This window comes from Apodemus sylvaticus, chromosome 1 (assembly GCF_947179515.1).
Source record: "Apodemus sylvaticus chromosome 1, mApoSyl1.1, whole genome shotgun sequence".
Taxonomy (NCBI): domain Eukaryota; kingdom Metazoa; phylum Chordata; class Mammalia; order Rodentia; family Muridae; genus Apodemus; species Apodemus sylvaticus.
This window is the reverse complement of record NC_067472.1, coordinates 196,937,300-196,964,014: the sequence shown is the minus strand read 5'-3', so window position 1 is coordinate 196,964,014 and position 26,715 is coordinate 196,937,300. Positions and strand designations below refer to the sequence as shown.

Below are 26,715 nucleotides of genomic sequence, written 5' to 3'. Positions count from 1 at the left end.
AAAAAGTCTCACCAATCCTGATTGGCCTTAAAATTAATGAAACAGAATATAAGGAGATATACAGGAGCTCAGCTACTAGGGAGTGGTTTTCTGGACATGATTTCATTCGTCTTCAGAAGACTGAATGTTTAGTAGGTACATCAATTGCTGTTCCACAACTACAAAACTTAGATTTATAGATGAGTTGAGGCACCACAGTTTGCATTCCCTTTGTTGTACACATACTACAACAGGGGTTCTCTTGTATTTCCACTGGTGGTTTCCAGTAAAATGAAGGCTTCCTGTTGAGATCATAATGAATCTCCTCTCATTTCTTCCCTTTTCAAAAAACAAGTCTCTCTTACCAAAAAGTCACATTTTCTCTCATACATCAGCTTCCCAGATTGAATTTCTGGTCATATCCTCTTCTCAAGCATAGTTTCTGACAAGGCAGTGGATCTTGAATCTTGGACAGACATGAGCGTTGAAGCAGTTTACTAGCATCTTTTAGTGCATCATGAGACTAGGTGCCCAGGGCACATCAGCACCTAGAACTGAGCATGCTCAGTATCTCCTCTCATTGCCTAGTGATGTCTGAGGTGAGGTGGTAAACTCCCAGTAAGCAATACACAAAAGTGCTATGTGAGCAAAGATTAATATTGGGAATGAAAGACTGAGGCCACTGTATTTTTTTTCTAGTTTAAGTCCAGGAGTCCATCCCGTTTCCTCAAGGATCTGTGGGTCTATCTGGTGCCTCCTGGGTGTTGAAATGACCAACTGGCACTCTGTCACATTAACTATACTTATTGGCTGCTAATGTTTGCTGAATGTGCCAGTTTCATGGAAGAACTTTGATATTCTTTCTCTAGTCTCAGTAATGGAAATGGATGTGGGATCTCAGGGTGTGCCTTATTAAACACCAGTAACTTCTAAAGCAGTGACTACAGAGTCCAAATTTCCTCAGGGACTCATTTAGACATTTTAATTTCTCTGCACAGCTTAGTCTCTCTGCTCTATTCCTTTAGACTCTATGTGGAAACGCTCCCTGCAGATAAAAAGTACAAAGAGGTTGTGGAGACTTATAAAAAATCAAATATTCTCAAGGTAGGTTTTCATTCTCAATGTGGCTCACCAAAAACTCCAGAACAGAACACAGCTGCTCACAGAAAAGCCACAGATGATGGCACTAGAAGGAATGGGGGCAATGCTGCTTCAGGAATTCTGTACAGAGGGGATGGCTGGGAATGGGGTCCAAGTCATGCACGAGATACTGCTGCCCCTGCCAACTTCTTTTCTTTCTCTCTTTTCTGACATTAGCACTGTTCTAATTATCCAATTTGGTTATGTTTTGCAGACAACAAAACAGATTTTTGTAAGGGCTGAGGAGCTGAAGAGAGACCTGATGAATGAATACACTGACGAACATCTTGTTTACTTGACAGAAAAGGTCAGTGTGAGGAGAAGCATGGATATAGGAGGACTGTGTGACAACTACTCACTCTGTACCCAGGACTGTCTTGTTCAGTGTCTTTGAAGTGTGTGAGTCAATGAAAGGGCTCCACATGCCCTCTGTAATCCAATCAACACACATGAACATGCACACACACACACACAAACACACACACAAACACAGACACACACACAATGTCATGGGATACTAAGAAGACTGAGACCTAACTTTATTAAAAACAGAAAAAGAGTAAGGTAGAAGAATGGATTTTCCAAAACACCAGGGATACAAGGCCCTAGATTGAAATATCAGACTTTAACGGAACTACACTTTGTTCATATCTGGTTGAAAAGATGTTTCTTCTAAAATTTGAAGTAGTGGCCTAAATTCTTTTCCTTTCCTGCAGAAGAAAGAAGAAGAACTGTCCAAGAAGGCATCATTCTTGGAGGAAAAACAAAAGATCAGAACACGACTTTCAAAATGGGCTTCCTTTCCTTTTCAAAAATGGTATGGTTCTCAAGAAAAATAAACAAGGTGGGGAGGAAGGCTCTGGAGTACCAATTTCATCAAAGGAATATCAGCCTTATTCAATTAACAAATGGAACCTTCAGTCCAACAGTGGTGCCTTCAGGAAAGATAGCCTGCGATGAAGCAGCTCCAACAACATCACCAGCTGCCAAGGAGGCTGCAGAACTTGGCACCTTGAACAGACCAGGTGAGTCACCATGAACAGGCCAGGTGAGTCACCACAGGTTTCTCACTAGGACAAGCCTTGTGTAGAAGTGGTTCCAATTGCATCTGGCTCAGGAAAACAGGATTGAGACTGAAGCTCACCAGTAATTTAAGGCAGAGGTGCTGGACAGGTCAAGTCAGGAACACTGGACCCCACAGAGAATCCTGAATCTCCTGCCATGTGATCAGTCTTCTGCTTGTGATTTAATGAACATATAGGTCAAGAGATCCGGAAGGATCCCTAGGCTGGCACAGGATGTTACTAGGAGGGCCAGCTTATCAGGAAAAACACCTTTCATGTTTATCATCTTCTGAGTCCCTAAACACTGATGATGCTTTACAATTAGAAAATAAGCATTCTATGCATATATTGTAGAACCAATTCTTAGTGCAATGTCTGGGTTCAAGAGTAAAATTCTAGCACACAGGTGGCATAGGGAGAGGGATTGATGCTAGTTTATACCCATTCTAGAAAGAATGATGAATTATAGGCAATCTCTGGCTATAAAGTCAAATTATTATTACAATGAAATAGAAATTTTTCTGAGCACTTGTGGTTGACAGGTGCCAAATGGGTGGGACTGTGCTAGGGATTTTGTTTTACTCTGACTTTCAGCTGGAGTCATCGTGGTAATCTAGATTCTATTTAGTATTAGGGATCAAGCTAAATTGAATTTCCGAGCTTTATACTCATTTACCTTACTAGACACAGTATAATCTTTGTAACCACAAGGAATTATAAAGCTACAAAAATAAGACAGGAATCAATAAAGACTTGGTTGTGTATCACAATAAGACTGTGTCTCCCCAACCAGGAATTCTTGGACCAGAGCTACCAGTACAGTTTCATGATACTATTCTACCTACTAGCCAATCAAAATATGAACCATGTTGATGTCCTTATGATAAGGACAAACCTGTTTCCCCAAACTGTGTTCACATTACAAACCTTACAATGTATTGTATGGAAAGAAATGGGAACATTTCTTTAGCTGATATGCCCATATTTTGAGAAGTCCAAACAGTGTAGAAGCATAGGGAATGTACTGAACTAGAATCTGGTGACCTAGTGTCAGTTTTGGCTCTGATATATCTGAGATTATGATTTTGGACAGAGCATTTCCTCTTCCATTATAAGGATCTTCACATTCTATAGCAGCAAAACTAACAGGCTGACCTGTGAGCACAAGTAGATGCAGGGTGCTTAAGGGAGCACAGTATAGAGAAAGGACCCAGGTAGCTCATGGGAGGTTTTGCAGAGAAGCAGGCAGTGGTGGCACACACTTTTAATACCAGTACTTGGGAGGCAAATACAAGTGGATTTCCCAGTTGGAGGCCAGCCTGGTCTACAGAGTGAGTTCTATGAGAGCCTGGGATATACAGAGAAACACTATCTAGAAAAAAGAAAAAAAGAAAAAAGGAAGCTACATATTTTTGCAGATGTCCTGCAAAGGATCTGTGTAGGCCCAGTGCTTTCTGCTTCACCCAGTTCATGCTAGCTCTGCTCAGATCAATTGGAGGGCTCTGTTCTTCTTTTCTTTCATTCTGTCTGCTTTGACATTGTTTTGTCCTCCTATTCTGCACAGTTCCCTGATATATGAATGGGACTGGTAGGGGGATTGATGGAGACACATCACATAGTTCTGTGTCTTTCATTCTCTGTCTCTGTCTGTTTCTCTCTGTTTCTGTTGCTCTGTCTGTCTCTGTCACTGTCTGTGTCTGTCTGCCTCTCTCTTTACCTCTCTCTCTGTCTCTCTGTCTCTCTCTGTCTCTCTCTCTCTCTGTCTCTCTCTCTGTCTCTCTCTCTGTCTCTCTCTCTCTCTCTCTCTCTCTCTCTCTCTCTCTCTCTCTCTCTCTCTCTCTCTCTCTCTCTCTCTCCCCTCTCTCCCCATAATATCTTGCTATTGGACACTATGTTCACACTTGCTGCAGAAGGAATCTTTTCTTATAATGGCTGAATAGGGCATTGATCAGTGGGATTAGAAGACTTGGACTGCTAGATTGTTTCTTTTATTTAATTTTTTAGACCAGTAGGATTTGATTTTAAACTAGTTCTCTGGCCATCTAGACTCTATGTTTTTGTCACATAAACAGTGTCTTGTATATATTCTGTCTCATTAATTGGGCCTTAAGTCAAATCAGACATTTTTATATTATTCCTAGAGGTTCTCTGACACCACTGCCCTAGCATATCTGGCAGGTATAACTGGCCAATGAGACTGAATAACAGACTTTCAACAGAAAATATTGTAGGTCAAGGGGTTTGTGGCTGAGTTGGTATTTGTTTCTGTTTCAGTAGCCAACAGAGTATGTTCCTATAACAAAGAAACAAGGACATAAGGGTAAAGGTTTCAAGCATGAATCAGCTCAAATTCAATTTCTTTTTTTAAATTGAGTATCTTCTTCATTTACACTGCGGATGATAAAACCTTTCCCAATTTCTACCCTCCCAAAAGCTCCCTCCCCAAAGATTCCCAACCCCTCCTCCCACCCACTGCATCCATGTATATGCCCCTCTACCTGACACACTTCCACCTCCTCCCCACCTCTGTCGGTTTCCCTTTTTGGGGGCCTCTATTGAGCCTTTACCTGACAAAAGACCACTCCTGCAACTGATGCCCAACAACGCATTCCTATGCCACATTTTTGCCTGGAACCATATGTACCCCTTGGTTGATGGTTCAGTCCCTGGGAGTCTTGGGGTGTCTGGGTGGCTGAAGTCATTGTTCTTCCCCTGGGGTGTAAACCCCTTCAGCTCCTCCAGATCCTGCATTGGACACCCCACGCCCAGTCCAATAGTTGGTTGCTAGTTTCTGCCTTTGTATTAGTAGGGCTCTGGCAGGGTCCCTCTGGAGACAGCCCCAGCATGCTCCTTTTGTACATACTTCTTGTCATCGTGTCGGGGTTTGGTGACTGTTTATAGGATGAATCCCCAGGTAGGACAGTCTCTGGGTGGCCTTTACTTCAATGTCTTGTCTCCCTTATTGCTCCTGTGAGTATTATGTTCCCTTTTTCAGAGGAACCTTAGCACCCTCAGTTAAGCCCTCCTACTTCTTGAGCTTCCTGTGCTACGTGAATTGTAAATTGTTTCTTCTGAGCTTTGGACTAGCAACGGCTTATTAGTGAGTGCATACCATGTGTGTTCTTGTGGCTGGGTTACCTTGCTCAGGGTGACACGTTCTAGTTCCATCCATTTGCCTAAGAATTTCATGAATTCATTGTTTCTAATGGCTGAATAGTACTCCATTGTGTATATATACCACATTTTCTGTATCCATTCCTCTGTTGAGGGGCATCAGGGTTCTATCTAGGTTCTGGCTATTATAAATAAAACTGCTAAGAACATAGTGGAGCATGTGTCCATATTACATGTAGGAGCATCTTCTGGGTACAAGACCAAGAGTGGTATAGCTGGGTCCTCAGATAGTACTATGTTTAATTTTCTGAGGAATCACCAAACTAATTTCCAGAGTGGTTTTACCAGCTTGCAATCTCACCAACAATGGAGAAGTGTTCTTCTTTCTCCACATCCTCTCCAGCATCTGCTGACCCCAGAGTTTTTCATCTTAGCCATTCTGACTGGAATAAGTTGTAATCCCAGGGTAGTTTTGATTTGCATTTCCCTAATAGCTAAGGATGCTGAACATTTCTTTAGGTGCTTTAGAGTCATTTGAGTTTCCTCAGTTGAGAATTCCCTGTTTAGCTCTGTACCCAATTTTTTAATAGGGTCATTTGATTCTCTGGAGACTAAAGTCTTCAATTCTTTGTAGACATGGATATTAGCCCTCTATCGATGCAGGGTTAGTAAAGATCTTTTCCCAATTTTTTGGTTGCCATTTTGTCCTATTGACTGTGTCCTTTGCCTTACAGAAGCTTTGCAGTTTTATGAGGTCCCATTTGTTGATTCTTGTCCTTAGAGCATATACCATTGGTGTTCCGCTCAGAAACTTTGCCCCTGTGACCATGTGTTCAAGGTTTGTCACCACTTCTTCTCTATAAGCTTCAGTGTGTCTGATTTTATCTGTAGATCCTTGGATTTATCTGTAGATCCACTTGGATTTGAGCTTTGGACAAGGAGATAAGAATGGGTCCATTTGCATTTTTCTGCATGCAGACCTCCAGTTGATCCAGCACCATTTTTTTTAAAATGCTCTCTTTTTTCCACTGGATGTTTTTTTAGCTCCTTTGTCAAATATCAAGTGACCATAGGTGTGTGGATTCTTTTCTGGGTCTTCAATTCTATTCCATTGATCTTCCTGTCTGTCTGCATACCAATACCAAACAGTTTTTATCACTATTGCTCTGTAGTAGAGCTTGAGGTCAGAGATGGTGATTTCCCCAGAATATCTTTTTTTGTGAAGAATAATTTTTGCTATCCTGGGTTTGGTTGAGTTAATTTTATATCCAGCCACTTTGCTGAAGTTGTTTATCAGCTTTAGGAGTTCTCTGGTGGAAGTCTTGGAGTTGCTTAAGTATACTATCATATCATCAGCAAATATTGATAGTTTGACTTCTTCCTTTCCAATTTGTATACCTTTGACCTCTTTTTGCTGCCTGATTGCTCTGGCTAGGACTTCAAGTACTATGATGAATAGATAGGGAAAGAGTGGGCAGCCTTGTCTGGTCCCCAATTTTAGTCTGATTGCTTTAAGTTTCTCTCCATTTAGTTTGATGTTGATTAGTTAGAATGGGTCAATTAGCACTTTTCTACATGCAGGCATCCAGTTGATCCAGCACCATTTTTTTTAAATGCTGTCTTTTTTCCACTGGATGTTTTTAGCTCCTTTGTCAAATATCAAGTGACTACAGGTGTGTGGATTCTTTTCTGGGTCTTCAATTCTTCAGTATGCAGTATATTGCTTTCACTATGTTTAGGTATGGGCTTTGGATTCCCCTTTCTCTCCAAGTCTTTTATCATGAAGGGATGCTGAATTTTGTCAAAAGCCTTTTCAGAATCTAATGAAATAATCATTGTTTTGTTTTTCCCCTTTGGGTTGTTAATGTAGTAAATTAGTACGACGGATTTCTATATGTTGAACCATCCCTGCCTCACTGGGATGAAGCCTACCTGATCATGGTGATTTATATACTTCTGATGCATTCTTGGATTCGGTTGGTCAGGGTGTTGTTCAGTATTTTTGGTTTGGTTTAGGTATAAGTGTGATTGTGGCTTCATAGAATGAGTTCAGTAGTGCTCCTTGAGTTTCTATTTCGTGAAAACGTTTGAAGAGTATCAGAATTAACTCTTCTTTGAAGATCTGATAGAATTCCCCACTAAGCCCATTTGGTCCTGGGCCTTTTTTTGAAGGGAAACTATTCATGACTGCTTCTATTTTTTCAGGGCTTATGTGACTATTTATATGGTTTATCTGATCCTGTTTTGACATTGACACCTGGTATGTATCTTGAAAGCTATCCATTTCATCGAGGTTTTCAAACTTTGTTGATTATAAACTCTCGTACTAGGATCTGATGATTTTTTGAATTTCCACAGCTCCTGTTGTTATGTCTCCCTAATCATTTCTGATTTTATTAATTTGGATACTGTCTCCATGCCCCCTGGTTAGTCTGGCTAAGGGTTTATCTATCTTGATTTTCTCAAAGAACAAGCTCCTTGTTTTGTTGATTCTTTGTATAGCTCTTTTTACTTCTGCTTGGTTGATTTCGGATCTAAGTTTGATTATTTCCGGCAGTCTACTCCTCTTGGGGGTATTTGCTTCCTTTTGTTCTAGAGCCTTCAAGTGCGCTGTCAAGCTGTTAGTGTAAGCTCTCTCCATTCCCTTTGTGGAGGCACTTAGAGCTATGAGTTTTCTTCTTAGCACTGCTTTCATTGTGTCTCATAAATTTTGGTATGATGTGTCTTCGTTTTCATTGAATTCTAAAAAGTCTTTAATTTCTTTATTTCTTCCTTGACCAAGCTATCATTGAGAAGAGCATTGTTCAAAGTCCATGTATATGTGTGTTTTCCATTGCTGTTGTTTGAGCTTAAGACCAATCTTAGGCCAGGGTGATCTGATAAGATACATAAAATAATTGCAATATTTCTATATCTGTTGAGACCTGCTTTGTAACCAATTATATAGTCAATTTTGGATAAGGTACCATGAGGTGCTGAGAAGAAGGTATATTCTTTTGCTTTATGGTGGAATGTTCTATAAATATCTGTTAGATCCAGTTGGTCTATAACTTCAGTTAGTTTCACAGTATCTCTGTTTAGTTTCTGATTCCATGATTTGATCATTTTTTGCAGTGGGGTGCTGAAATCTTCCACTAGTATCGGGTGGGGTGCAATGTGTGCTTTGAGCTTTATTAAAGTTGCTTTTATGAATGTGGGTGCCCTTATGTTCAGAGCATATATGTTCAGAATTGAGAGTTCATCTTGGAATTGTCCCTTCTTATAATTTTGGACATCACTACCAATTTCATGATACTATTCTACCTACTAGCCAATAAACACCTGAATCAATTTGGGGTCCTTATGATAAGGACAAACCTATATTCCCAAACTTTGCTCATATTACAAACCTTAAAATGTCTGGAAAGGAAAGAAATCTACACATTCCTTTAGCTCATATCCCCATATATTTTGAGAAGTCCAGAAAGTGTGGAAGCATAGGGAATGTACTGAACTAGAATCTGGTGCCCTAGTGTTAGTTTTGGCTCTGATATATCTGAACTCATGATTTTGGAGAGAGCATTCCATCTTCCACTATAAGTATCTTCACATTCCATATTAGCAAAACTAATAGGCTGGGCTCTGAGCCCACCTAGAGGTAGAGTGCATAGGAGAGAACAGTGTAGATAACACACCCAGGTAGTTCGTGAGAGGTCTTCCAGCGAAGCAGACAGAGAGCTGGGGTGTTCACAGGAACACTCAAAGCCAAGATGTCTCATTGTGGTAGCTATCCTGCACTCAGTTTCCACATTAACCTTTGAACTGCAGTGCTCTTCAGTAGCAGTGTTGTGATGGGAGGTAAACTGGCTGCCACATCTGCCAACCCTCTATGGAAAGGGTTGTCCTGTCTGGCCTTCCAGGATTGGCAGCTGTATCCTACTGGGGACTCAGAGTATAACCCTCATGGACCAGATCTTTATGGTTTGAATGGAAATTTCAGGACAGAAAATGTGACTGTGTGTCATGTCGAGGACACAAAGAAACTATATTACCTGCTGTAATCCTCCAGGCAAAATCTTTAAAAGAAGTGCCAGTGCCGGCACAACTTGTGAAGACATGCCACCTGAGCACTTGGGAGCCATGGAGATACAGGCTTTTAATCCTACAATTAAGTGACTGAAGCAGGATGGTAGACACAACCCAAATTGCAGAATAATACACTTACAATTTTAATTCAAATAAATTGAAACCTATCATCTATAGGAATTTTCTCTTTTGTTATTTTCTATATTCTTTGTTTATATTATATATGATTTTCCCTTTCCCGGTTTGCCCCTCAGCATAATCCCATAAGCCCTCTTGCATTTGACTGTTCCCCAATCAACCCCCTCCCACTTCACTGTCCTGTCACATATCAAATTATTCCCAAGAAGAAACTAGGAGAGGAAGGAGAGAGCCCTGGTCCTGGAATGGCTTTATGCAGCATTGTAGGGGATTACCAGGAATTTTCAATGGAGATTGACTTACTATGGCACAGTGGTTTATTTAGCAATGCATATATTAATGTACTATAACATTAATTCACAGAGAAGAAAAATATCTCCTTTCCTAACTTATTGTTCATCTTGTGACAGGTGGGAACCTCCTGAACCCTAGGCACTCAGACCAACAGAGTCTAGGCAATGACGAATCTTCGTGTATAGGAACAACAAGTGTGGTCTCAACACAGTTACAAATAAAGGTAATTTGCATGGAATTCTTTGAGGCAAATTTAAAATCTCAATGTCTTTTTTCTGTATTTAGACTAGTAATTCTCAAATGTTTTCACACAACTCCTCATATATCAATTTTTCTTTATATTGCCACTGGGATCAAAGAAAACAGGTCAATGCTCTGTCCAGTTAGTCGTTACACTATATTGAATACTGCTCTCAAACACTCTAACCCAAGATAGCCTTGTACAATGCTATGGTCCAAGGTGCTCAGAGTTCCCAAAGCCTGTATGGCCTACTGAAGATTCTCATCTTAATTTCTGAACCTCTTAAACATCAGGAACTTGCTTTAGGGTGAAATGTTGTATAAATATCAGTCAAGTCCAATTGGTCCAAAGCTTCAATTAGTTTTAGTGTGTCCCTGTTTAGTTTCTGTTTTCCTGATCGGTCCATTGAGGAGAGTGGAGTGTTGAAGTCCCCCACAATTATTGTGTTAGGTGAAATGTGTGCTTTGAGCTTTAGTAAAGTTTCTTTTATGAATGAGGGTGCCCTTGCATTTGGAGCATCGATGTTCAGAATTGAAAGTTCTTCTTGGTGGATTTTTCCTTTGACCAGCAAGAAGTGTCCCTCAGTGTCTCTTTTGATGACTTTAGGTTGAAAGTCAAATTTATCTGATATTAGAATGGCTACACCGGCTCGTTTCCCGAGACCATTGGCTTGTAAAATTGTCTTCCAAACTTTTACTCTAAGGTAGTTTTTGTCTTTGACATTTAGGTGTGTTTCCTGTATGCAGCAAAATGTAGGGTCCTATTTCCTTATTCAGTCTGTTAGTCTATGTCTGGATGCTCCAGTGTAGGGGAATGGCAGGACAGGGAAGCGGGTGTTGAAGGGTTGGGGAGCAGGAGGAGGGAAGATGGGATAGGGAGTTTGGGAGGGGAAACTAGGAAAGAGGATAAAAATTGTAATGTAAATAAAATAACTAAAAACAATTAAGGAAAAAAGGTAAAAAAAATCAATTGTATGAAAGAGACAAGGAGAGTTGGCAATACATGAATTGAACAGTTCAGGAGGCTGTGTAAAAGAGAACTATGTAGAAAGTGAACTCAGAAGACTCAGTTACACACTCCCTCCCTGTGGGAAATCCAGCAGAAAGCAGGGGACAAGGACCTGGGATCATTGAATAGGTATATAATCGTGGGTATATTGGAGAAATCATGTCGTTTGCCACAAAGTGAGTGGAAAATATAACTTAATGTGATTAAGAATTTTGTGAAATTTCTGATGAGTCATATAAAAATAAAAGGACAACTTTCTTAGTGTGCAGCTCCTCTGTACTAGAGAGTGTAAAAGAGTCTGAGATAGTCTACTTAAGTGACCCAAAAAACTCCACTAGAGAACTCCTACAGCTGATAAACAACTTCAGCAAAGTGGCAGGTTATAAAATCAACTCAAGCAAATCAGTGGCCTTCCTATACTCAAAGAATAAGCAGGTTGAGAAAGAAATTAGGGAAATGACCCCCTTCACAATAGCCACAAACTGTATAAAGTACCTTGGGGTGACTCTTACCAAACATGTGAAAGATCTGTATGACAAGAACTTCAAGACTCTGAAGAAGGAAATGGAAGAAGACCTCAAAAAATGGGAAAACCTCCCATGCTCATGGATCAGCAGGATCAATATAGAGTAAAATGGCCATTTTGCCAAAAGCAATATACAGATTCAATGCAATACCCATCAAAATCCCAACTCAATTCTTCACAGAGTTAGAAAGAGCAATTATCAAATTCATCTGGAATACCAAAAAAGCCAGGATAGGTAAAACTATTCTCAGCAACAAAATAAATTCTCGGGGAATCAGTATCCCTGACCTCAAGCAATACTACAGAGCAATAGTGTTAAAAACTGCATGGTATTGGTACAGTGACAGGCAGGCAGATCAATGGAACAGGATTGAAGATCCAGAAATGAACCCACACACCTATGGCCACTTGATCCTTGACAAAGGGGCTGAAAACATCCAATGGAAAAAAGATAGCCTTTCAACAAATGGTGCTGGTTCAACTGGAGGTCAGCATTCAGAAGAATGCGAATTGATCCATTCTTGTCTCCTTGTACTAAGCTCAAATCCAAATGGATCAAGGACCTCCACATAAAGCCAGACACCCTGAAGCTAATAGAAAAGAAACAGGGGAAGACCCTTGAGGACATCGGTACAGGGAGAAAGTTTCTGAACAGAACACCAATAGCATATGCTCTAAGATCAAGAATTGACAAATGGGACCTCATAAAATTACAAAGTTTCTGTAAGGCAAAGGACACCATCAAAAGGACAAATCGGCAACCAACAAATTGGGAAAAGATCTTCACAAATCCTACATTAGATAGAGGGCTGATATCCAATATATATAAAGAACTCAAGAAGTTAGACTCCAGAAAACCAAACAACCCTATTAAAAAATGGGGTACAGAATTAAACAAAGAATTCTTACCTGAAGAACTTCGGATGGCAGAGAAACATCGTAAAAAATGCTCAACTTCATTAGTCATTAGGAAAATGCAAATCAAAACAACCCTGAGATTGCACCTTACACCAGTCAGAATGGCTAAGATTAAAAATTCAGGGGACAGCAGTTGTTGGGGAGGATGTGGAGAAAGAGGAACACTCCTCCACTGCTGGTGGGGTTGCAAATTGCTACAACCACTCTGGAAATCAGTCTGGCGGTTCCTCCGAAAACTGGGCACCTCACTTCCAGAAGATCCTGCTATACCATTCCTGGGCATATACCCAAAAGATTCCCCAGCATGTAATAAGGATACATGTTCCACTATGTTCATAGCAGCCCTATTTATAATTGCCAGAAGTTGGAAAGAACCCAGGTATCCCTCAACAGAAGAGTGGATGCAAAAAATGTGGTATATCTACACAATGGAGTACTATTAAGCCATTAGAAACAATGAATTCATGAAATTCTTAGGCAAACGGATGGAGCTGGAGAACATCATAATAAGTGAGGCAACCCAGACTCAAAAGATGATCATTGTATGCACTCACTAATAAGTGGATATTAACCTAGAAAACTGGAATACCCAAAACATAATCCACACATCAAATGAGGTACAAGAAGAACGGAGGAGTGGCCCCTTGTTCTGAAAAAACTCAGTGAAGCAGTATAGAGCAAAATAAGAACAGGGAAGTAGGAAGGGTTGGGTAGGAAAACAGGGGGAGGGAAGGGGACTGATGGGACTTTTGGGGAGTGGGGGTCCAGAAAAGGGGAAATCATTTGAAATGTAAATAAATATATCAATAAATTAAAAAAAAGAACCATTCACGCCAAAAATGTTTGCAAACAAATAGCAAACAATTGCTTATAGAATAAAAATCTCCAAAAAAAAAAAAAACCCATCAGGAACTTAGTTTTCATTCCTCATGATCATGCAAATGCATAACCCTCCTATGTGTACACAACCACTCACAGCTATGTGAAGTCTTCTGATCCTGATTTCAATAAATAACCTATTTGTAAGCCGGCTTCTTAAGTTGAACATTCCCTCAGAGCTCCTTTGCAATATGTTTTTCAGTGGGAACAGGCATCCCTAATCCCAAATTTACCATTTTACTAGCATAATAGGAAATCCCAAGGTGGGATTATTCACTAAATGTATGAAGCTGAATTGACACAAGGGGTGTTCTATTCACTCTAATTTCTTCAGGGAGAGAGATTTGTGAATCTGACACAGATATACATACACAATTGTGTGTGTGTATATGTGTGTGTGTGTGTGTGTGTGTGTGTGTGTTTGTGTGTGTGTGTGTGTGTGTGTGTGTCTGTAGGCAAAGGCATGAATGTGCTAGAGAGCTGAAATGCTAGCATGCCAGACAAAGTGTTTTGATGTTTCCTGTCTTTTCTTTTTTGTCTTAGAACATCGCCAGGCATGATAATGCCACTCTTCTTCCCCAAGAGAGGTTCCAACTGTTAAGTGCTCTTGGGCAGAACATTGAAATAAACAACAATGTTTCATTGGCATTTTACATAAGCCTGAACAAAAACTTCTATAAAATGGCAGCTGACTTTGATCAATGTGGACAAAAGGAAGCAGCCTTTGTGCTCTACCACAAGTACCTCACGTGAGAACCTGCAGTTTCTACTCCTTTTCTGGAACTCGTTTTTTTTGCTCAGTCTGCTGTTTTATTCAGGGTTTTCTTCTTTGTTGACAGCTATAGAACTTGAGGATGTTATCTTTTCATCAGATTTCTGGAACTGCCCACACTGACTTTTTCTTGTGATTCAAAGATATGAGGAACAAAGGTGGTGGTGTTATAAATAAGGAAATATAATGGCACACAAGGTCCAGCTCATAGTGGAAGAAAAGAGGGCTGAAAATCAGTGTGTATCTGAACTGATAGCTATTTTTGATTTTCAAATCTCCCCTGATGTAAACAGTCACAGATTTGTCTCTGATGGGTGGCCATGCTTATTGAGTTCTATGGGAGAAAGGTAGGCATTCCTGTAACTTCACAGTCACCAGAGGATTGTTGACTACCTAGCTTCAGTGTGGTTAACCATCCGTAGGGATTTCTCCAAACTATTCATTGTATTGCATAAGAAGAGTGAAAAATAGATTATAAAGCGGTCACCATGAAATAGTTCTTACAGCCTCAGTGACAAGGGTGCTTTTACTTTAGTAAGGGGAAGATGGAAAAGTCTAGTTGGCCTTAAATTTTGTGAAACAGAATATAAGGAGATATAATATATCTCCCTATAATAAATATATATATAGTATAGGGAGGGGTTTTCTGGACATGATTTCATTGATCTTCAGAAGACTGAATGTTTAGTAGGTACATCAATTACTGTTCCACAGCTAGAGAGCTTAGATTTACAGATGAGTTGAGGTACCACAGTTTGCATTCCCTTTGTTGTACAAATACTACAACAGGGTTTCTCTTGGGTTTCTACTGGTGGTTTCCCGTAAAATGAAGACATTCTCTTGAGATCATAAAAAATCTACTCTCATTTCTTCCCTTCTCCAATAACAAATCTCTCTTACCAAAAAGTCACAAGTTCTCCCATACATCAGCTTCCCAGACTGAGTTTCTGGTCATATCCTCTTCTCAAGAAGAGTTTTTGACAAGGCAGTGAATCTTGAATCTTGGACAGACATAAGGGTTGAAGCAGTTTACTAGCATCTTTCAGTGCATCATGAGACTAGGTACCCAGGGAACATCACCCCCTAGAACTGAGCACCCTCAGTATCTCCTCTCATTACCTAGTGATGTCTGAGGTAAGGTGGTACACTCCCAGGAAGCAATAAACAAAAGTGCTATGTGAGCAAAGATTAATAGTGGGAATGAAAGACTCAGACCACTGTGTTTATTTCCTAGTATGAAGTCTAGGAGTCCATCCTGTTTCCTCAAGGATTGTGGGTCTATCTGGTGCCTCTTGGGTGTTGAAATGACCAACTGGCACTGTATCACTTTAACTATGCTTATTGACAACTAATGTTTGCTGAATGTGCCAGTATCATGGAAGAATTTTGATAGTTTTTCTCCAGTCTAAGTAATGGAAATTGATGTGGAATCTCAGGGTGTGCCTTATTAAATACCAGTAACTTCTGAAGCAGTGACAACAGAGTCCAAGATTCCTCAGGGACTCATTTAGACATTTTAATTTCTCTGCACAGCTTAGTCTCTCTGCTCTATTCCTTTAGACTCTATGTGGAAAAGCTCCCTGCAGATAAAAAGTACAAACAGATTCTGGAGATTTATAAAAAATCAAATATCCTCAAGGTAGGTTTTCATTCTCAATGTGGCTGACCAAAAATCTCCAAAGCAGAACACAGTTGATCACCAAAAAGACACAGATGATGACTCTAGAAAGAAGCGGGGGGGGGGGGGGCAATGCTGTTTCAGGAATTCTGTACAGAGGGATGGCTGGGAATTGCATTCAGGACATGCACGAGATACTGCTACCCCTGCCATCTTCTATTCTTTCTCTCTTTTCTAACATTAGCACTGTTCTAATTATTCATTTTGGTTTTGTATTGCAGACAATAAAACAGACTTTTGTAAGGGCTGAGGAGCTGAAGAAAGACTTGATAAATGAATACACTGAAGAACATCTTGTTTACTTGACAGAAAAGGTCAGTGTGAGGGGAAGCATGGATATAGGAGGACTGTGTGACATCTACACAGTCTGATCCCAGGACTGTCTTGTGCAGTGTCTTTGAAGTGTGAGTCAATGAAAGGGCTCCCTCTGTAATCCAACCAACACACATGAACATGCACACACAACACAAACACAAACACACACACACAATGTCATGGCATACTAAGAAGACTGAGACCTAACTTTATTAAAAACAGGAAAAGAGTAAGGTAGAAGAATGGATTTTCCAAAACACCAGGGATACAGGCCCTAGGCTGAAATGTCAGACTTTAATGGAACTATACTTTGTTCATATCTGGGCTGAAAAGACGTTTCTTCCAAAATTTGAAGTAGTGGCCTAAATTCTTTTCCTTTCCTACAGAAGAAGAAGGAAGAAGAAGAACTGTCCAAGAAGGCATCATTCTTGGAAGAAAAAAGGAAGACCAGAACACGAATTTCAAAATGGGCTTCCTTTCCTTTTCTAAAACGGTATGGTTCTCAAGAAAAATAAACAAGGTGGGAGGTGGGCACTGGAGCACCAGTTTCATCAAAGGAAGCTCAGCCTTATTCAGTAATAACTGGAACTTTTAGCCCAACAGTGGTGCCTTCAGGAAAGGAAGCCTGTGATGAAGCAGCTCAAACAACATCACCAGCTGCCAAGGAGGCTGCAGAAACTGGCACCTTAGAATGGCCAGGTGAGTCATCATCGTTTTCTTACTTGGACAAGCCTTGTGTAGAAGTTGTTCAAATTGCATCTGGGTCAGGAAAACAGGAGTGAGACTGAAGCTCACCAGTAAGGTAAGGCAGAGGTGCTGGACAGGTGCCTCAAGTCTGGAACACTGGGCCCCACACGGAATCCTGAATCTCCTGCCATGTGCTCAGTCTTCTGCTTCCATGGATCCGCTGGCTATGCTGTGGTAACAGAACCTCATGAGATGAGTGCTGCTTTTATCTGTCTTGACAACGAGACTGTCTTGTCAGCATGTGGAGACAGAGCAATATTTCCATATGTATCTGTCAGATGTTGTTAAAAAATTTCTGAGCTTTCCCTGAAGTTCAGCAACCACATGGGTCTCCTTCATCCTTAAAACTTTGCAAGATTGTGGACAGATTGTGGTAGTCTGACCCTGAGATAAGAAACTATGTATGTATTTGTGCTCTCTGCATCCTCTTATTACCTGAAGGACTTATTCACAGCCTCACAGATCTAACATAAATGCTCCATATGATTGAGCACAACTACAGCTGTCTTCTTCAAGGTGGATTCTATGGAATAAGTGTAGTTTGACTCAATGCATGCCAGGATGTCACAGATTGTAAGTCATTTGTGTGAGTCAAGATCTAAGGCAACATCCAGGTGGACACAGGAAAATACAAGTCTAGACTTCAGAGTATAAATGCAAAAAAATCTGGAGATATGAATGAAGATCCAAGGAGACCTGTCTCTGCCAGGAGAAACACAGCAGAAGTTTTGCTTTTCTCTGACAGTATAGCTCCCTGAATGCTTATGGTGTTCTACTCAGTTAGGAGATGACTTTGTCCAATGAGGACTTTCACAGAGAAATTTTATATCAGCTAAGAGTCACATCCAAAAATATTGCTCCATCCACTTAAGTAGACAGTAAAGCCCATGGCCCCTTCTCCCAGACACCAGTAACCAGAGCTTGGAGTAAAACTCCCTGCCTATCATGAGGAGGGGGATGAAGAAAAGAATCTCAATGACTTTGTATTACTTTCCTAGGGTGATAGACTTGAGTTCTCCTCAGGGATACCAGGCCCTGTCTCCTCATACTTTTCTCTCTTTTCCATTACAGTTGAGAAAGGCAGAGGCCTGCGCCAGGTGGTCCTCCCTCATGATTTGTGCGATAAATTCCTCACTGCAGCAGGAATGAACACCAAGAAAAAAATAGAGACATGTGGTGTTCTATGTGGAGCCCTGGTAAAGATATAAACACTTCTGATTTGAGGCTGTTGCTTTCCCCTTGACTTTACATGACTCTCAGGGAACATATCTAGGGTCTCTATCCATACACATCACCTTCCAGAAGGAACTATGGTTGACAAGGTTGGCCATCTTGTATTGGATGACTTTATATTTGGTTGCTTTAGAGAGTCTTTTGAAATGAACAATGTGGTTCAATGCTATAGATAGAAATGTTCATTCTAGTTGGGGGCTAGTGCCAGAAATACCAGGCACTGGCAAACTGAGGCTGGAATCTTCTTACAAGTTCAAATGAGCCTCAGCGTCAGAGTTCTATATTATCTAAAGGTAAAAGAATGCAAACAGAAAGCAGAAATGCAGGTAGCCAGGCATAAGTCACGGAAACAGACAAGTTGCCTTGTTGTAACCAGAAATCAATGGCTTTTAGGTCCTGGTCTGAGTATCTACTCTGGTAAGCTTTTAAGCACTAGTTACCTAGGCATCTCTAGACTCCTGAGCAATCCTACTGGCTGCTACTGGAAAGACCCTAAGCCCAGGATGTGTCAAGCTGGACATCTACATTTCTACTCAACATCTGTTCCTTTTTAGCTGTATCTTAGCAAAGCAGAAGAGCAGCCAAGGATTTGAAACCACAAAGGGAGAAAGAAAAATGAGATTCATGCACTGTCTGGTCTGGGGCCTATTGTGTGTATGAGAGAATGGATCTGAGACCTCCAAGAGTTGTGACAAGTTGTTTTCTCCTGGCAGGTTGGAGAGGAATATCACATCAGCCATATCCTCATTCCAGTCCAGGAAGGAGGCCCAGATTATTGCTGTGCAAAGCATGAGGAGGATCTCTTCTTTATTCAAGAAGGACTGGGACTTATTACATTAGGATGGATACATGTAAGCAAAAGGACCTCTGGGAATGAGGGTTCCTTTTCTGTTTCTTCGAAACAGCCTACCTAAAACTTGCTGTGCACAGAGTCAATTCATTCCAGATCATCAGCTCTGAGCATATATAATCAGTAGTGTGCAGGTCAAATCAAAGGAGCATTTCCTGGCACTTTTACAGCTCTTTGTATTTTATGTTTACTAGGAGTAATTGTTCAAATTTTCAACTTCATGTTAATCTGCGTGGAGAATGGTAGCTTGCCAGGATATATGAGAAAATGTATATAGACCATATACCTAAAAGGTGTAGAAATGAAACTTAAGTAAGCCAAGAGTGTCTGTTCTAATGATTGTGCTTTTTATTTATGAAGAAGTACTTCCTTTGTGTACACGAAAATGATCTTACATGCAAGATTTTGTAGTGTTTGAACATGTATAGCATACATCTTTTGACTTTCAAGAAAACACATTTACTTGCCTAGAGAGTCCCTTGGATGATTCTGTTATTTTCAAAGACTGAAGTACACAAAACTATTGAATTTATTTTAACAATGAATATAAGCCCCAAGAAGGAGCATTACTTGTGTTTTTTGTGAGATCAAAAACTTCTATTCAGACCTTGGGAAGTGCTGATGCTCTTCATTCCAATTGTATAAATTCTTTCTGCTGTGCCAAATTCAACAATATATTATGGCCAACTGATATTGTCCTTTTGTGGCTTGGGACTCAAAAGGGAAATCACACATAAAATGAGCACCAAGTCACATGAGACAAAGTGCACAATATACTTCAGGTGAGAAATATAGTACAGTGAGGGTTGCAGAGGAAGAGCTGTCACATATAAAGTGACATGATGACTTGGGAGGAGGAGCCCAAAAAATTTTTGGGAGAGGGGATAGCATTGGAGAGAGATACACTGAGATCCTATATCAGTGAGCATTTCTGTTGGCTAGGATTTGTGCTTTCTTTTGGAAACGGATGCCTGATCTTCACATATATAACCAAAGAGAACCCTGGCATACCTTGTCTAGGATGGAGGTAAAAATAGAGAGTGATTTGGAGTATAGAGAAAACTCTGGACTATTCTGAGCAAAAGAATGATGTAACCAACACCATACTCCAGAAGTTAAAATTAAGGAGTTGAAGGGCTCCTTGGGAAGGAAATGTCAGGTGTGGTTTGGGAGCTTATACCATGGAATGAGGACAAGAAGGTGATAGTCTTGTTTGTGTGTGTAGGAGGGATCAGGGTAATTCAGAGATACCCAGGCAATAGGGGTAGAGGCTGAGGAGTCAGACTGGGCAGGATTTCAATTGGGCTCATGGAGTTAGAAGTGCTCCTCTCATAAACATGAATAGGGTTGCAGAAGAGGACAGATCTTGACAGCAGTGTTCAGTTATACTGTTTGGAATTGAAGGCACATGTTAGATATTCCAGCTGCATCAAAATTGGGAGGATGTTGTGAGAAGCCTAGAGAGGGACCTGAGCCACAAGCAGGTGGGTCATGATCCTGGTAAATAGGGAGAACTGGCTGCAAGAGAAGCAATTCCCTGGCAGATTAGATGAATGTCTAATGAGGAAAGCAGGGTATATAGGGATGAAGAAGAAACAAGGGTGAAGGAGAACTGGACAGGATGTTCTCAGAAGCCGCATAACAGGGATGCAGGAAGAATGACTTCAGGATTTGACCTGCTGGAGTTCTGAGGATATTGACTTAATGCCTTCTAAGTCATGGTGGGCAGAGATTGCAATGTTCAATAATGTCATAAAATCTGGGTATACTGTACACTCCTGGACTCCCAGCATTCAGGACGATAAGACTTGTAGGTAGGGAATTTGGTGCCAACTTGATTGAACTGTAATATTGTGCCTCAAAACAAGAAGTCACTTGATTAGGAATTGGTCAATGTAGTGTCTGTCATAACGGTCATACTGAAGCAGGCATCTAGGACCTAGAATCTAGGGGAATTTGAAGTGAGAAGGCTGCTCTTAGGAAATGGGTTAGCAGATTACTGACATGTAGGACCTGAGAGATGGTTTGGACATGGTATCTTCTTGTTTGTTGTTTTCTTCAATTTTTCTTTGATTTCACTTTAGTTGTCAAAGGCTTGATGTTTTAAATTATAGCATAGCTGTGAGTATACATATGCAAAAAGAGTTGGGGTTGCAAATTGGTACAACCACTCTGGAAATCAGTTGGGCAGTTCCTCATAAAACTGGGCACATCACTTTCAGAAGATTCTGCTATACCACTCCTGGGTATATACCCAGAGGATTCCCCAGCATGTAATAAGGATACATGCTCCACTATGTTCATAGCAGCCCTATTTATAATAGCCAGAAACTGGAAAGAACCCAGGTATTCCTCAGCAGAAGAGTGGATGCAAAAAATGTGGTATATACACAATGGAGTACTATTCAGCCATTAGAAACAATGAATTCATGAAATTCTTAGGCAAATGGATGGAGCTGGAGAACATCATACACTAAGTGAGGTAAGCCAGTCTCAAAAGATCAATCATGGTATTCACTCACTAATAAGTGGATATTAACCTAGAAAACTGGAATACCAAAAACATAATCCACATGAAATGAGGTACAAAAAGAACGGAGGAGTGGCCCCTGGTTCTGCAAAGACTCAGTGTAGCAGTATAGGGCAAAACCAGAGCAGGGAAGTGGGAAGGGGAGGGTGGGAGAACAGGGGGACGGAAGGGGGCTTATGGACTTCTGGGAGGTGGGGGGGCCAGAAAGGGGGAAATCATTTGAAATGTAAATAAAAATATATGGAGTAAAAAAAGGAAAAAATAAGTTATAGCTTAGTTGTGAGTGTACATACACAAATAGAGTTGTTAAATGGCTCAAGGTTGAGGCATCTATATGCATACACAACTTAGAAATGAAAATCTGCAAAAAGCCTGCTCCAAATTTCTCATTTCCTTCCTCTGAAATTGAAACCTCTCTTGATCTCACCATGTCTTCGACCATTTTATATATGAACCTCCTCATTTCTAGCAGTACTTCACATTCATTGGGCAGAAATGTAACTTTTTTAACTGGGTTGCAACCATTACTCTCTGTAAGATTACTATCTGTAAGTGGGGACTCATGCATGTATTTGTCTGATGGGTAGTTACATCTGGTGACCCAGTGAGAATGGGAGGGAAGTAAAGGAAAGAGTCATAGTATGATCATGTGAGTAGTACAGTACCACATCAGAAGGACGGTAGTAGCTCCTCTTCACATAGGGAGAAATCCCATGGGTCTCAGAGGAAGGATTCAATGTCAACAGCTGCATTCCCAGAGAGATTGTTGAAGTAGTCATCAGAAAAAAATGATGAATTAATCAGTGTGCTGTTGGCAGGAAGGAAGCAGAGATGGGTTAGACGTGAAGGACAAAACTTGAAATAGTTACTGTCTAGACATCAGGTTTAAGTAGGCATGGATGATCAAAAGGAAGTGACACTATTAGAGGGTATGGCCTTGTTGGAGTAGGAGTTTCATTCTTGGAGGAAGTGTGTCACTTTGGGCATGAACTCTGAAACCCTTCTTCCTTCCTGTGAGATTTTATGTTCCTGTTTGCTTTTCAAACAAGATGTAGAACTCTCTGCTCATCTGGCACCATGTTTGCCAGGATGATGCCATGCTATCTGCTATGATGATAATGGACTGAAGTTCTGGACCTGTAAGGGAGCCCTGATTAAATAGTGTTCTATATAAATCTTGCATTGGTCATGGTGCCCATTCACAAAATTGAAAACTAAGTGACAGTAAATGAGAAAACTTTTTTTTAAGTTATAATGTTTCATTATGCATGCTAAGCAGGCACTTGGCCATGCCCATAGCGCCTTTACTGTATTTTTCATTAGATATATTACTTATTTACATTTCAAATGATTTTCCCTTTCCTCAGTTTATTTTGAATTTTATGATTATGCAGGACAAGGCAGATGGTTCAATTTTCCTTTTCCACATGACAGATGGGGGTCTGCATGGAGAGACTTTGGAAATCACAGGAGAGAACAGATTGTTAATGATCCATGGCCTCCCTTCCTTGGTGGATCAAGCATAGTTGACTGGGCTAACTTACAATTCTTGACTTCTTTTGTCTTCTCAGACCCATCCAACCCAGACAGCCTTTTTGTCAAGTGTAGATCTACACACACATTTTGCATACCAAATGATGCTCCCTGAATCCATAGCTGTGGTGTGTGCTCCCAAGTATAAACAGTAAGTATGTGAGATTCAAGTCTGGAATTTAGAATTACAAAATTGTCAGTGGCTCCAAACTATTTAAAAATTGTCTATGCACAGAATGTCTTAATTGATTGCTATGAAAGCCTTCCTTTAAGGTGCATATTCTAATGATCACCAGCCACTCTCTTTTTAAATTTTTTTTATTCGATATAATTTATTTACATTTCAAATGTTTTCCCCTTTTCTAGCCCCCCACTCCCCAAAAGTCCCGTAAGCCCACTTCTCTTCCCCTGTCCTCCCACCCACCCCTTCCCACTTCCCCGTTCTGGTTTTGTCGAATACTGCTTCACTGAGTCTTTCCAGAACCAGGGGCCACTCCTCCTTTCTTCTTGTATCTCATTTGATGTGTGGATTATGTTTTGGGTATTCCAGTTTTCTAGGTTAATATCCACTTATTAGTGAGTGCATATCATGATTCACCTTTTGAGTCTGGGTTACCTCACTTAGTATGATGTTCTCTAGCTCCATCCATTTGCCTAAGAATTTCATGAATTCATTGTTTCTAATGTCTGAATAGTACTCCATTGTGTAGATATACCACATTTTTTGCATCCACTCTTCTGTTGAGGAATACCTGGGTTCTTTCCAGCATCTGGCAATTATAAATAGGGTTGCTATGAACATAGTAGAGCATGTATCCTTATTACATGGTGAGGAATCCTCTGGGTATATGCCCAGGAGTGGTATAGCAGGATATTCTTAGATTATCGTGCAAGAAAGAGATCCAGAGACAGAGAGACAGAGATGCTTATATATGAAAAAAGGAAGGAAAGTGAATAAATGAATGAATGAATGAATGAATGAATGAATAAATGAATAAGAAAGTGTAGATGGAAGATCAGGGGGAAAGACATCAAAGAAAAAAGAAAGGAGAAACACTAAGAAACTAGTGGATAATTAAAACTAGGACATGGATGTCAAGGTCTGGGAGGAGGACAGCGTGGACCATGATGAATTACAATAGGCAGACATAGTCCGCAGTTGCTAAAATAGAAGGGAAACACTGTGCAAAGAAGACGAGAAGAGAGATAGGAGGTTTTGAGAAAGATGAGACGGTAAAAGAGAAAGAGGGAGAGACATCAATGAAAAAAGACATCTAAGAAAAAAAGAGAAATAAGTAAAAGAAAACAAAAGAAAATGGTAGAGAGAAAGGTAGAAAAGAAAGAGGAAACTAGGACTTGGAGGCAAATGTGTGCAACTGTGTCTGCCTTTTCTCATTTCAGAATTGGAATTTTCACACTGACACCTATTGGACTACAAGAAATATCCGATTGTCCACGGAGAGGGTTCCACGCCCACAGACAGGACACAGCTCTCTTCTATGTATGTATCTTTGTACAAGTAATCAAGGCCGTGTTTTCAGGCAGGACACAGTGCTGATTGGGTTCATCATTTTTTCCTTACCCTCCTCCTGGCAGTGCATCTTCACCACCCTCTTCTTAACAATTCACAATAACCAAATATCTAGGATGCAGGTATCAGTGGATATAAGTTTTATCATATTTGAAATCTAGTCATTGACTGTCTCTGAGATGCTAGTCCTTTCTGTCCCTCAAACCTGATATCTGGGCTTACTAATAACATCAGGATAAGATTAAGGAAGCAAAACTGGAGTGTACTTCAGGGTCAGAGTGTGAGAGCAGCATGCTTGAGGCTCTGAATTCCATCCCCAGTAACATGAGGAAAAGAACAAAGTATTAAATCCATTAGCTTATTTAATGCTTTCTCCATGTCATTAACTAACTCACAGTCAGCGATCTGAATGCAAATGGAAAATATGCAAGATATGTTAATTATGCAAATTTTGACCAGGAATTTTGTCTGGAAGAGTATGGTTCTAACTCTCTAGGGAGGTAGTTTCTTCTCCCATATTATTTTCTCTGGTCACACACTTAGTATGATCAGATCTGTGTGTCAGATCAGCCCCAGATAGCAAGATTCTTTCACTTTATTGCATATCAGCCAGGGCTCTTCCATTGAGTTTAGATTCAAAGGAAATATAGCAACATAGTGAAAGGACCAGAACCTGTCCCATAAAATATATAAGAACCAGAAATTCAGTCACAGAGATGCAAACTAATCTAAGATCCTATATCAGACTGCTAATTCCAAGAGTCAGTCTGTCTTTCTGTCTCTGTCTCTCTGTGTATGTGTGCTTTATATGTGTCATAATACATACATATATATATATATGTATATATATATAGCATTATACTCTTGATTATAACAAAAATTATAAAAAAAGATTATAAAAAAGATTATAAAAAATCTTAAATTTTATTAGGTCTTAATTTTTGTTATAATCAAGATTTTTTTTGTAAAACATGTATATTTCTATGTTTCTTTCTGTACCATCATTGTGTAGACTTGTGAAAGCAGATACCATTTTCAGTTTAAGGCTGTTATCTGTTGGTTCAGTACCTGTAGTGCTGAGAAGAGTTTGTCAGATGCCCTAGATCTGGAGTCAGGTGATTATTGTGCAGTGCCTGCTTCCGTATAAGATCAGTGGATTCTGTTACACATTTTATCATCTCCCTTGTTCCCAGTTGAGTACTCTCATGGATCAAAAGCAGAGAACATTTTTCACTCAGATGGGAGGAAGAAGATCCGAACAGATGTATTCTAAACTACATAGCTCTGTCTTGTAATATAACAATGTTAAGTATTGCAAAGTTGAAAGAGATTGCATGATTATAAAAATTGCCTAGAAATCTAATCCCAAGGTTCCAAGTTGTAACAACACTTTCTATTTCTGGCCAATGTAAAGCATACCCACAAAGCCAGCAGCAGGACAGCTATAGCAGGTGAATCATGAGTTTAAAGCTATCTGACACTATGTAGCCAAACTGAGTCAGACTGATTACTCCTTATGTTTTTGTATGCCATATTTAAGCATCCCTCAAAGACTATTAGATAACTTTTATCATCTGATTTATACAATGACTCCAATAATACACTAGACTTACTGATCCTTTTAATAAGGCAATATTTTGTAAGTGACTCTGGAAAATATGTGCCAAGATATATGGTGACACACTGACTCTGATCATGAGGAGAACTAGGGAGGAGTACTGGGTCCCAGCCCCTTTCCCATAGCTGCCACCAACAAGATAATCTCACCTCTAAGATGAGAGTTATTGCTCTACAGTTAGCTTTTTACATTAGAGGATTGGGACAGGGTTATGCAGTGAGATTGCTTGTGTTTAAACTTTAGGCTCTCTATTCTGTTCCCAGCATTTCCACTTCTGGAATCTGCTAAGTGCTGCTTTCCTATAATACAGCACTGGAGAGCAGGTGTCAGGAGTTTAACAGCAAGATTCTTCTGTGCTCTCTAGGATATATGGTGTAGATTAGATCACATGAGACTTTCCTTTGCTATAATATAAAAAGTATATAAGTTGTTTCAAAATTGGAGCTTACCATGACTTATCCACATTTCCTTTTCTCCAATTGCAGGACTGCAGTCATGTCACCACCCGGAGCATCATGGTGACTGTCACAGATTTGAGATGA

The 26,715-nt window shown here is 40.2% G+C and overlaps 1 protein-coding gene across 1 annotated transcript; it reads left to right on the top strand.

Moving 5' to 3' along the window:
- The first annotated feature begins 2,154 nt into the window (after positions 1-2,154).
- Positions 2,155-26,715, top strand: LOC127669390 (STAM-binding protein-like). Its single transcript, XM_052163265.1, has 6 exons — positions 2,155-2,167; positions 17,950-18,074; positions 18,825-18,962; positions 23,063-23,175; positions 24,426-24,504; positions 26,659-26,715. Exons 1-6 carry the CDS (start codon positions 2,155-2,157, stop codon positions 26,713-26,715), a joined length of 525 nt encoding a protein of 174 aa, XP_052019225.1.

Excerpts from the sequence above, each read along its gene's own strand:
- LOC127669390 (XM_052163265.1), top strand. Across the intron at positions 18,963-23,062 it reads TTACATTAGGATGGATACAT|ACCCATCCAACCCAGACAGC; the intron begins GTAAGCAAAAGG and ends TTGTCTTCTCAG. Across the intron at positions 23,176-24,425 it reads TGTGCTCCCAAGTATAAACA|AATTGGAATTTTCACACTGA; the intron begins GTAAGTATGTGA and ends TTCTCATTTCAG.